This window comes from Rattus rattus, chromosome 15, assembly GCF_011064425.1.
Source record: "Rattus rattus isolate New Zealand chromosome 15, Rrattus_CSIRO_v1, whole genome shotgun sequence".
NCBI classification, from domain to species: domain Eukaryota; kingdom Metazoa; phylum Chordata; class Mammalia; order Rodentia; family Muridae; genus Rattus; species Rattus rattus.
The window spans coordinates 56,800,954-56,814,330 of NC_046168.1; the positions used below are offsets into that span (position 1 = coordinate 56,800,954).

The window sequence follows — 13,377 nt, forward strand, 5'->3', positions numbered from 1 at the left end:
ATCGAGAGAGATGTTTTCATGGAAAGGATCTGAGAATTGTACATAAGCCAAATCATCCTTATAGTCAGCCCTCTCACTGTGATGAGCAGGTATAAGTACATGAGTAAAGGCAAGCGGGGAAGCACAACTGAGATGCTGAATTCGGTCTTGGATAGCAAGCTCTGTGAGTGCCATCAAACAGAGACTGCCCAGAAAGACAAAAAGACTCAACCAAACCCCTCTAGTAGGAGACGCTTAAAGTACCCACTGTGTGAGTGGAGGAAGACTGAGTCCAGACGCGCGGTTTCAGAATCCCCAAGGCATCCGGGAAGAAGAGGGGTCCACATATTTGTGCGCTTCTCTCAAGCACAGAGCTAGAACTGGTGGGAATCACTGGTAGGCAGGCTTAGCATTTTCTAAACCCAGCAGCAGAACCCATCCTCCCCGATGAGGAGCAGCCCAGATGCTCCCTCGGAGTTCTGCAGAACTCTGACACTGGGAATAAATGTCAGTGACATGTCTGTGCGCCATCAGTCCTCACAGCAGCGTTTTCTTCAGACTGAGTTGACCTCCTCCTGAACGCATGCTCTTATGCTCTCTAGGAACTAAACTATACAGGAAGCGCTCTGCATAACCCAGAGCCACTGGGTTCTGTGCGTGTCTGTGACTGCTCTATTCAGACTTCGGATCCATCTGTCCTTTTGTACAGTGTCATTCTGTCGAACAAACAAACACCTCTACCACTGGGGTTAAGCTACACTTGAGCGTGTGTCATTGCAATGGCATGACAGGGTGACCAGGACCTTCTCTTACACAAGCATCTCATCCTCAGGTCTGCCCTAATGGAGACCTGCACTGTTCTACATTGCAGGGCTGGGGCTGAGAACTGGTGGAGAGAAGAGAGGCCTGAACTCCACTGGCAGGGCCTGGCAGGCCCAGAGGCCCAGGGCAGTACATCTGGTAACCAGTCTGAATGAGACAAGACGTGGCAACTCTTGGAGAACAGTCAAAACTGTTTCGAAAAACTAGAAAGTATTCCGGCCCCACAGTAATTCCTCAAGTACCAACCTGGGCCGGCCAGGCCTGCCAGTTCATTACAGACACACGTTAAGCCTGCATCAGCCTTGGGGAGGCTTGGAGGTGGAAATCAAGATACCCTTTAGAGGCTGGACATCTAAACACTACTTGAGAAGAAAGCCAAGTGTCTGAGGAACAGAGCAGTCGGCAAGGTGAAGGTGTGCAGTGAAGGAAGTGGAAATAGACGCAGAATCGCATTCCAGATTAGACGTGGAGACAGGGTTAGCTGTCAGAGCTCAGGCTGAGGAAGCGGCTCTGCTCTGTGCTGACTCTCCCTCTCTGCCTGCTCGTCCGCTCGCCCACTTTGGTCTTGCCTCTCTCTCATCCTTCCTACAGTCCCTCCTTGGTGTTCCTCCCTTCCCTTCTTTTGTCTGTCTTCTCAGTGGACCTGGTATTTCTCTCCTGTCTGTTCCAGCGGGCAGGACGTGTAACCCAATGGCAACTGGCATTGCTGTCACAAATGGCAGAGGGTAGGGCACTGCTGCCAATGATATTAGAGAGGGTTAGCAATCTGTGAGGGGCTATGAACTGTAGGATGAATAATGACAATGATAATAATAAATAATGAATAAGATCAAGCATTCACTTTAGGGCGCTTGCAGGGTGGTAGGATGGATTCAGTGCATGCAAAGAGAAACAGAATATAGTGAGATGGTTATTGTTAAGTTCAGCTTGGCTAAGGGGCAACGCTCTGCCGAAACACTAGGTGTTGCTGTAAAGGTATCTGTAGATATGCTGGACATGTAAGATCTGCTGACTTCAAGAAAGTAGTTTGTCTATAATGTGAACTAGGTTCATCCAGCCAATCATTATGTCTCCCAAGGAAGAAGGACTTCTGCTTCCAGACTACAGGAAGCGCCTGCCTGTGGATCTGGGACACAGGACTGCAGTGTCAGTGCCTACCTGAATGCCAGCCTGTTAGCCTGCCTTACAAATACCCCAGCTTTGTCAATCACAGAGCCACCAACTACAGCCATCTCTTTCCTAATATCCTCTCCCCCCCGCCCCCCTTCAGTGCTGGGGAGAGCCCTGTCAAATGGTACACTTACTAGTAAGGAGCCAGGTCAACTATCTGACAACTTGGGGTTCAATGATCGACAGCAGCTTTCCCTCCTCTGCACAATTAGACAAGCTCTGTCTCCAGAGCCCCCAGGTATCATCACTTACCAAGCCCGTGGCTTTTGGCTGGGTAAAGTCTTTGTTTTGGAGATTGGGTCTCAGTGTCACTAGCTGTCTGGTCCCGAACTTCTGATTCTATGACCACAGTCTCCTGAGCACTGCAACTACACCTGGCTTGTTTGGGAAATCTCATAGGCTAGGAGTTGAAGCTTAGTTTTATTCTGCTTTTACTCCCCCACCAAAGTATCTACAGCATACTATCGCCACGAGTCTGGAAGACCTTTACTACAAAAGTCAGCCAACGAGAGCCACATGGTTTTCCTTTCCTCACAAAGTGCTTTCACTTAGACATCATGTACAGTTCAGTTTCTGGTGTTCCTTCCTCTGCGAGGGTCAACTGCCATTCAGATGTTTTCCATTTTGTGTTTAAGGTTGTCATGGAGTTTTTCCTTCTCCTTTAAAACACTTGGCAGTGAAGACACTGCCTTAAAGCATCTTCTCCAGCTACAGTATACAGAGGCACGAGTCACTGCTGACTTACAGGAAATGTGTACTACGACATACAAGCAGCCATGCTGTACTGCCCTCTGTACGATGCAGTCATCGGCAGCTGCTGATCCTCCCTGACAGGGATATGCTCCACCGGTCTCTTTACCCTCCTACCATTGCTGTTTGCGCTTGCTTAAAACTCGGTGCAACCTGGCTTTGTAAAAGCCAGTTCGTCTGCAGTAAAAGAGTAATGACCATAGAGTCTAAGCAAATCATTTCTACCACCCTAGAGAGTCAAGACTGCTCAACGGAGTCCACGGGGAAGAACAGGGTGGAGCCCAGAGGGCTCTCGGGTGTGCTGCACCAAGAAAAGGACCCCTTTCCATGCCAGTCAAAGAACGATCCAGAAGGGAATGGATTCAGAGTATACACCAGTGTCTGTGCTGGTGAAAAGCTGCCTCTTCTCCCGGAACAGAAACTTCTCAAGAAGACAGACATTTTAAAGAAAACAAATGCAAGCCATTACAGGATTGATTGCTTGGTAGTATCTTAAATACGACATGTCACCTTTATCATTCCCTGTGTGTCCCATTAAAGCATGCAGTCACCAGGGGCACACGGCATGCAGCATGCAGTAAATGGGCAGCAGAGGTTAATGACCTGGAGGCATAGGATCTGAGAATGTGAGAGCAAGTTAGAGACAAGAGCTCCTCTCCACTGTCACTGGGGGCCGAGAGGCAACGCTGACGTGTAGAACGGGGAGAGCGGGGGAAATACAATCTGTCCGACAAATAAACACATCTCCGCAAGTGGCGGCAGGTGTAACTGAAAGACAAAGGCGAAAGGAGAGAAACAGGAGAGAGATGTTTTTCTTTGAAAAAACAAGTCATCCTCTCTATCCTCAAAGCTTTCTGTATCTCACTACATGGTTGTGGGGTGGATGGGAGGGAGGGTGGGGCTGTCGTTAAAAAATCATGGACAAGAAACAAACGACTAGAGTAAAAATGGGCTACGATCTGAACAAACACCTCACCAAGGATACACACAGACGGACGGCAAATGGGCACCCAGACAGTTCTCTGCACTGCATGGTGTTAGAGGGCCAAGTTCAAACCCGGGAGTACTACAGACATAGTGGAATAACCGTATCCAACAATGACATGGCACGTGGGTGAGGACAGAAGGCAGCAGGAACTCTCACTCTGCTTGAACAACTCCACAGAAGGCAGAGGAGCAGTCTCTGACAGCACTACCCATTGTGGGCCTCGAAATGTGCCCAAAGGCACAGAGAACACAGCCGCACACGGGATCGTGCACACGCATGCTTATGGCACTTTTATTCATAAGGGATCTTTCCACAGGCAACTGGGTACCAGACAGAAATGGGCCACAGTGAAGTCACAGGAGAACTCAAGTGCATGTTACTAGGGAAAAGCTAATTCGTAAGTATATGCTATGGTTTCAGGTAGACAAAATTCTAGGAAGGGCAACTGCAGTCTACAAAAAGATCACAGTTGTGAGGGGCTATAGGGAAGGCGATGTTGAAAAAGGAAAGCAGCAAGAATTCATCATGAATACTGTTCATTACACATGTGCCCAAATCCAAATAGTCTTAGCCCTGTACAAGCTTTGGTGCGTGTCAGCACAGGTCATGTGTTGATCGAATGCTCCACTCTGGAAAAGCATGTAGACATCAGGGAAGACTGAGGAGGACAGGGGGTATATGAGAATCCTCTCTATATTCTGTTTAATTTTTCTATAATCTTAAAATTTCTCTTTAAAAAATAAAGAGAGGGAGACAAGTCTCAACATATTATAGGGTCGTTAGTGAGCCATATCAGATCAACCCTGGTAGAGTAAGGAGACAGGAGACAGCTCCTCTTCACAGTGACAAGTGCAGTTCTGAGACTGACAACATTACATCACGACAGATGAAGGGGACAAGGGACTAAGACTCAGGACTCTGGGAATGCCAGGTCTAGTGTGGCCACAGGCTGGGTATTTGGTCTCTATAATACTTGGTTCCATAAACAATATAGACCATCCCCATCCCCAAAAATCCACCCCCCCAAAACCCCAAAACAAAACAAAAGAGGGGAAAAAAACCTTTTAAAGTTCTACAATCTTTTGAGGTAATATAACAAAAAACAAAATAGGAGGAATAATAAAAACCATTATTGTCAGAATAATTTTACTGGTGGCACATTGTAGGCCATTAAAACACAAGTTTAGGGGCTGGAAAGATGGCTCAATGGTTAAGATCACTGATTGCTCTTCCAGAGGCTCTTGGTTCAATTCCCAGCACCCACACGACAGCTCACAACTGTCTGTTACTCCAGTTCCAAGGGATCTGACTCCCTCTTCTGGACTCTGCAGGCATTGCATGCACGTGATCAATGCAGACAAAACAGATCTGACAACGCAGACAAAATGATGACTTAACACACCTAGATTGAGTCTCTGAGAACCATCTTAAAGAACTACACCCCAAAGTAGATAAAATTACTTTAAAGTATGTCAAACCTCAAATAAACTAATAAACTAGAGAAGGTTTGAAAAGAACAAACTTAAGTACTTGAACAAACCACTCCTCCCTTAACAACGAACCCACCATCAACTAGGCAGCCAAATACTGTGTGTGAGGTATTATGTGCCACCCTTCTACATGTGTATAACTGTGCTGTCTGTATGCCAGCCCTTTACATGTGTATAACTGTGCTGTCTGTATGCCAGCCCTTTACATGTGTGTAACTGTGCTGTCTGTATGCCAGCCCTTTACATGTGTGTAACTGTGCTATCTGTACGCCAGCCTTCTACATGTGTAACTGAGCTGGCTATGAAGAGAGGATGGGGGGTGGGGGCAAAATTATAGAGCCCTGCTGCTACATTGCCAGAAGAAAGGACATGTTAGATAACAAGAAAGCTCTATGAGCAGGAACATGCTAATATATCCAAGGTAAGGCAGTTTAGAAGTCACCTAAAGTAGTATAAGATCTTATTAAAAACCCCCAAACTCAAGCATTAAAGAATTAAAAACTCAAGAAAATATAAATATAACTTGCTATCATTTAAGGAAGCGATGGCAGCTGACATCACCACCAAGAACAGGACAGGGGAACCTCATGTGTCTCTGCAGAGACCACAGTAGAGCCACATCTCCTCCTGAGGGGACACAAATCCAAACGGTTCAGTATCCTCTAAATTTGGGAGCCATCAGAGGCAAACACCAAGGGCTGCTCTGATTACAGAACCAAAGAGAGGTCTGGTAACTCCACGTGGCTCTGGTGCTCGACCCCATACTGTGGGGCAAGGAGAATTCTTTTTTTTATTTAGAATTATGTATTTATTTACATACATTGTATGAACATGGATGCATGGATATTGTATGAGTGTTTTGCCTGCCTGTATGTATGTGCACCCATATGTGTGCCTGGGGCTCCTGCAAGTCACACGAGGGTATTAGGTCCCCTGGAACTAGAGTTACCGATGGTTGTGAGTTACCAGTATGTGCTGGACTCAAACCCAGGTCTTCTCCAAGAAGAGTAAATGCTATGGACCACTGAGTCATCTCTCTAGCTCTTCTCAAAAACAAAACAAAACAAAACACAGCTTTGGGGTTTTTGTTGTTGTTTTGAAAAAACATTGTGGACAAAGGAAAAACATGCATATGGAACAATATATATTTTTGAAATCAGTGTTAAATTTCTTTTTGCCTGCCTGCCTACCTCCCTCCATCCCTCCCTTCCTTCCATTTTTTGAGACAGTCTCTCCACACCGTCCTAGCTGTCCCAGAACTAACTGTATAGATCAGGCTTCTCTAGCTTTCGAGATCTGCCCGCCTCTGCCTCCCAAGCACTGGGATTAGTGTGGGCCACCATGGCTGGCAGTGTTAAATTTTTCACTTTGAGAATGTTGTTATTTTTAAGAAACATATACAGCACGCCAAGACTCACACAGGCTCAACCAGACAAAATCCCTGCATGGAAAACAGGAAATGGGGACAAAGTCCCACCCCTCACCAAGCAGATATTTGCAAGTGACACCTGCTGGGAAAGGGGAGGTTTCTCAAATGCTTGTCACTGAGTAAACCAACCTCACTGCAGGGCAGGCCGCATGCCCAGGAGAGGCCAGCCAATACAGAATGGATTCCGAGTTTTGTGGGTGGGCTTTATGTTTCATCAAACATTTCAAAATGAGAGAGACACAAAATAATGAAAAACAGTCATTAAATCTTAATGTGTGTAAAATCTGGGAAAATGTGAATGGAAATGATTTGTATAATTTTTGCAATGTTTTATGAGTCCAATTTCAAGATAAAACGTTTAAAAAATAAAATGAACACTAAGACATCAAATGAATGTATTTTTTTAATTAAAAAAAGAAAACAGAACTAGCATCTATCACTCGCTGAGTGCCAGGTGTTCCAGATTATAGAGTTTATATCTAGAGCCATGACATGTCATTCTGACTGCTATGTAAGGATGGGAAACCAGAAAACCATGGCGTGGGAAATGAGCAAACGTAGTCTGGAGTCAGCCATAAAAAAATGAGGCCCTGCTGCTGCTCAGGACGCCCTCTCATAACAAGAGGTCTCCTCACGCCTTCTTACATGAACATGGCCGGGTTATGCAGTGCACAGTTCTGACATGTCACTTGATATCCTGCACTTCTAAAATGTTCTGACCTAGAACAACAAACACTCAAGTCTGCAAACCATGCCAAAAAGCAGGCAAAAAAGGAAGGTTGAAGAGAACTCCACAGTGAAGTCTCCTCGTGATACATTTTACTGTACTTTGACAATAAAACTGCAATGTGTTTTCGGAGGGACTTTTTTTGCAGTCATTTTCTTACTTACTTGCATGTTTAAAGAACATTACAGGAAAATGACATTACCTTAGAACACTCACAGCATTTTGTCTCTCCTCTCCCTTAGTTTCCTCCCTTTCTTCCCTTCTTCTTCCGTTCCTGTATTTTTTTCTCCCCCTTCCTCCGAGAAGGCTTAACACATCCACTAACACATGTAAAATATTTTGACAAAGACATTATGAGAAAAGAAAATAACATGCCAATGTTCTTGATGAACAGCTGCAAGAATCCCCAATAAAACACCAGCAGTGAATTTAAAGCATCCTAAGTGCTAGCCATCATGACAAAATCTCTGGAATGCAAGGATGGCTCGATATGCAAATCAACAGCGAGCTACACTGCATCTAAGAGCAGAAGGACAAACACATACAGTTTCGTTGCCTGATTACATGTGGACAAGGTATCAAAAATATTCTCGTAAGACTGAACTCTTGCAGGCCAGGAGTTTAGAGGGAATGGCGTGTCCACCAACACAATAAAGGGACCCCTCTGCTAACAATACACTCAGAGGAAAACCCAAGTCTAGCAAAAGGAAGGACGCCCAATCTCAGCATCTCTACTCAACGGAGTGTTAGAAGTCCTTGCCAAAGCAACTCGGGAAGAGACAAAAATAAATAATAGATACATTTCTATTCTATTCTAGTGTCTAAATATACCACATCTAAGCATGCCGTGGTTTCTCTTCATATAAATGCTCTCGACATTAACTATCACTTCAACCACCACCACCACCACCACCACCACCACCACCACCACCACCACCACCACCACCACCACCACCATCACACTCCATGGAAGACTGTTAACAGACATACACCATAAGTGTGCCTGAGACATCCTACTAATGTAAAAACAAAGGAAGAAGCTGCCATGGGAGACTGGGGTTCTGCCAGACCGCCACAAGAGACAACACGGCTATCTCTCAGCAGTTAAAGATGAATATGAAAATATGAATCAAGTAATTTAAATATATTTACTACACATAAAAATCTTGGGATTCATAATAAGAAGAAACAAACGTGGGAGATCCCAAATGAAAATATATTGGTTTCTTTTAGTGGTAAGAAAGGAATTGGCATCTGTTTCTGAAAATTAAATATTGAATATTAAAAGAAAAATATTAAGCACCAATCTTAGCTATCCAATTAAGCAGTGCTGTTGGGGAATTCTACCTTAGAAATTAAGTGTTCCATATTATAACCAAGGAACTCACGTGACAGCCAGAAATAACCAGTTCAAAGGTCACTAAGCAGATGAGGCAGTTACATGAAAGAATGAAGGTAAAATCTAAAATGAAGTGTTTTATCATCGTGTGTACACTGATAAATCTCACCATGTAATCAATATGTATTTCCAGTATGACAAAACAGGAACCCTTGCTACCTTCTTTGCGAAAACTTGTGTCTGATTACCTGTCTTCTGAGTAGCATACCCGTGTGAACTGTCAGTTCACTGGAGATTAAGGAGAAGGAGCAAACGGGACGTAAGAAGCAAGCACACAAATCTAGAATCTGGAATCTGTAACATGGCCAGTTTGCTAACCACTCAAGAGATGCAAGTTAAAGCAGGCAGCTGAGCTTAGGAAGCAGTGCTTCTTCTGCAAGCACAGTGACCTCTTCTTACAGGGGGTAGCTCTGGCTTTCATCTCAGTGCTGGAGCAGTAAGACCAGAGGATCCACGGGCAACTGGCCGGCCAGCCTTGTGTAACCACTGAGACCTGTGAAGTCCCTGTGAGAGAACCTGTCTCAAAAGAGGAGGAAAAGAAGGGAAAAAAGCAAGGACAGGCAGAGGGCAGAAAGCAAGAAATGGAAGGGGCACTGTACTAGATTACAAAGCAATGGCCTCCTTTTAAAACAGCTAGACAGTGAACATCTGTAGTTCATCTATCTTATAATATCTAAGCCACAAAATGTGGCGGGAGTACCATATGAGGATCTTGTTCTAGACTAACCAAAATTAAGAGTGTTTGGATAATCAAGTATGAAGTGGACATGAATTTGCTATCAGATGGCACTAATGAACTATTGCCAGTATTCTTAGGACAAATGAACTAAATAATAAAATTGGAATGGGTGTGTTCATCTGATCAGATAGGTAGCGAACATTTCCCTGTAAAAGTAAGGACTTAGACAAAATGTAAAGGACACACAGAGCCTAGGAAGGAGCTAACACACAGAGGGAACACACAGAGCCCACAGGGAAGGAGACATTGCAGGAGCGAACCCTGAAGGAGAGGGGGCAGGTGGGATCTCAGCACGGAGTGCATCAGGGGAGGGGTTTTGGGAAGAGCTCTAGCTTTGAAGTGATTGGTGTGCTTGTGGTGTGCTTCTGCAGAGGGAGAATTCACAGGAAAGTCTATGGGGTAAGGGGAAGGCTGAGACAGTGGACGGCAGAGAAGAGATGATCTGAGATATGTTTATTGACAAGGCTCAGAAATGAAGTGGACACGGTCCAAGGGAACGGAACCGAGTCTGGGTTTCTGGACTACATGAAAGGGATTGTCATTTATTTTACTGAGACAGGAATGAGAAAGCATGGTTAAGAAAGACCAGGAGGAGGGTTGGGGATTTAGCTCAGTGGTAGAGCGCTTGCCTAGGAAGCGCAAGGCCCTGGGTTCGGTCCCCAGCTCCAAAAAAAGAACCAAAAAAAAAAAAAAAAAAAAAAGACCAGGAAAGAGTAAAGTTTCCATTTTTAATTTGAAGCGAACCTGAGAAAACTCAAGACATTATCCAGTGTCTGACTGACCACAGATGCTAGAGAGCCCTAGAGAGGTATGTTCCTGAGTTACTGTTCTGATGGTGGGAGTGGCTATGGTCACCCCAGAAAGTAGGGAAAGAAGACGGGTTGGGGGTATATGCTGGTTATCTTGAAACAAGCTAGAGTCATCTGAAAGAAGGGATCCTCAACTGAGAAAATGCCTCCATAAGATCCAGGTGTAGGCATTTTCTTAATTAATGATTGATGGGGAGGGCCAGCCCACTGTGGGTGGGGCCATTGCTGGGCTGGTGGTCCTGGTTCTATAAGAGAACAAGCTGAGCAAGCCATGGGGAGCAAGCCAGTAAGCAGCACCCTCCATGGCCTCTGCATCAGCTCCTGCATCCAGCTTCCTGCCCTGTGTGAGTTCCAGTCCTGACTTCCTCCAATGATGGACTGTGATGTAGTTATTTGGACTGAACCAAATAAACCCTTTCCCCTGAACTGTTTTTGTTATGGTTCGTCACAACAGTGGTAACCATAACGAGCATGGGGGCTGCTCTGATTTCCTCAGGCCCCCTTGAAGTGTGTGAAATTCTAACGGCCACAGAAACAGTGTTAAGAAGCTGTATCTTTGGAAAGTAACTGGAATTAGATGAAGTCATCAGGGGACAGCCTCATAAACAAGATTAATGTCCCTGTAAGAGTCTCGAGAACTGGTTTCTTTGGATGTAAGGGCACAGAGGAAAAAACCACTACCTAAAACCCAGGAAGTAGTTCCCATGACAGTGAATCCACTCTCCCCTTGGCCCTGGACTTCCCAGAATTCAAAAGTATGAGAAACACATTCTGTCGTTTATCCACTCCATGGCATTTTGTTACAGCAACTCAAATTAAGACAGGGTGACCAGAACACTAATATTTGCTATCACCGTAATATTACTTCAAATGTGCTTTTAGGGGCTGGAGGGATGGCTCAACCCTTCAGAGCACATTGATGCTCTCCCTGAGGACAGGGGTTTGATGCCCAGGGTTTACACCATGGCCCATAACCACCTATAACTCAGTTCCAGGGGCTCTGACCCCATCTTCTGGCCTCCGCAGGCACCAGACCTGTACATGGTGAGCAGCCAAAACACTCACATGCATAAAAATAAAATTAAAAAATCTACTTTTAAGATTTATTTGTTTCAATACTGGGGATTAAAAACCTGTCATAAGCACTAAGAGTAAATCATACCCCAGTCCAATCACATTAAATTTAGAGAAAGGAGGATGAACTACTACAGAATTTTGAGTGGCCAAAGATGGTAAGGACGATAAGGAATAAAACCAGACCATTTTAAACAAAGGAGCAGATCTGGAGGTGGCTCAGGAGTGGAGTGTGTGCTGCTCCTGTAAAGGCCCCAGGCTCAGGAGTGGAGAGTGTGCTGCTCCTGTAAAGGCCCCAGGCTCAGGAGTGGAGAGTGTGCTGCTCCTGTAAAGGCCCCAGGTTCACCCAGCACCTACGTCAGGTCGTTCCGACTGCCTGTCATGCTGAGTCAGGGACTCAGAGGCTTCTGTCCTCAGCAGGCAACGGCACCCATCTGAACACCTCCACACCTAAATACATACTTACAAATTAATAAAATCCTTAAAGGAAGCCCTACTGTCTGCCTTAGAACAGTTAAGCACAGCTTCTCCAAGGACAGGACTAAGCTCTATCTGTGGTCTGTTAGTCTGGACATAGGTCCCGCGTGCTGAGGACTTGTTCCTGGAATGAGGGTGGAGTTAAGAGGCGGGGCCTAGTAGGAGGTGGGTAGCTCACTTAGGGTGACGCTCTTCCAAGAGATGATGAATGTTTTCACACAAGTAAGAGTGAGCGGGACCTTGGCCAGCGAGCGCTCTAACTTCATGCTTGGAGAAGTGATGCCTCGCTCCTGCTTGCATTCAGCTAGGTGCTGTTGTCAAGTACTTTCCAGAGGCTAGCCCAGCGAAACTGTCTGACTAAGGCCTTTATCCTCTGAAAACTGCTAGCTAAAATGACACCTTTCTCATAAAGGTTTGGGGATGCGGGGTGAGGAAGGAAGGAGAGAGGGAGGATTGGTTGTTCTGGGGAAAGTTTATCAAACATAACTAAGATAGTAAGAAGGGAAACCTACCACATGGAAGTCCCTAGTGACTAACTGTATTCTTGCTAATAATGAAGTAGTGTTCATTAAAATACAACTTGAATGTCAGTCACTGAGATGTTTAGCCCCACTGATTTGCTCACGTATATGAGTTAAAATACATTGTTAGATTTTCACGAGAGATTTCCGCAAACCAAAAAACTTATAAAATAGCCCAAACACACACTTTATACTACTTTACACAGTTCATAGTCAAGCAAACAAAACCCAGAAAATCTGGGATGAAGGTCAAGTGTCCACAGCAGAGGAAGAGCACCTTGAATCATGTAAGTCCTTGGCAGTACAGGCCATTTTTCCTGGAGCTGAACTCCTGCTAGCATGAACCATTCTGAGACTGTTCAGTATGGAGGACTGGCCCAAGAACAGGCCATGTCCTGATGCACCAATCAGGAGCCAGCTCAAGGGATGAGGTAACCCCATACCCGCCTGCTGGCCCCAGCAAGTAAGAAATCCTCAGAATAAAGAGTATCCCCCAAACTGTCAGCAATACTAACACTGCTTGTGCAAACTTCATCTCAATTGCTAAAGAAACTCAAAGCAAGCCAGCCCTAAGTTTATAGTATCGTGTTGTTAACTAAACCTGACTATTACTGATTTATTTAATAACATTCTGTGTTAATTAAAAGATTTCCATTGGGCTGGAGAGATGGCTCAGCGGTTAAGAGCACTGTCTGCTCTTCCAGAGGTCATGAGTTCAATTCCCAGCAACCACATGGTGGCTCCCAACCATCTGTAATGGGATCTGATCCCCTCTTCTGGTGTGTCTGAAGACAGCTACAGTGTACTTATATACATTAAATAAATAAAGCTTTAAAAAAAATAAAAAAATAGAAGATTTCCACTAAGTACTTTTATCCTATTTTAAGCCACTTATTTCAGAAGTAAACACAGCAATAAAAAGCTTAAACCAACATTTGTATAAACTAAAAAAAAAAAAATAGAAAAATTTAGACAGTGATTTTTGTCAAGTTACTAGCTTACT

General features: G+C 44.8%; 1 protein-coding gene across 3 annotated transcripts in view; it reads right to left on the reverse strand.

The window, feature by feature from the left end:
- The window catches only part of Dym (dymeclin), a 279,741-nt gene that overhangs the window by 119,243 nt on the left and 147,121 nt on the right, over positions 1-13,377 (reverse strand). For 2 of the 3 annotated variants that reach the window (XM_032886077.1, XM_032886080.1), the window contains one exon: positions 3,325-3,489. The exons of the other annotated variant lie outside the window; for it this stretch is intronic. In XM_032886077.1, coding sequence (XP_032741968.1) covers positions 3,325-3,489 — 165 coding nt within the window. The remainder of the gene's footprint in view (positions 1-3,324; positions 3,490-13,377) is intronic. 3 annotated transcript variants of the gene reach the window in all.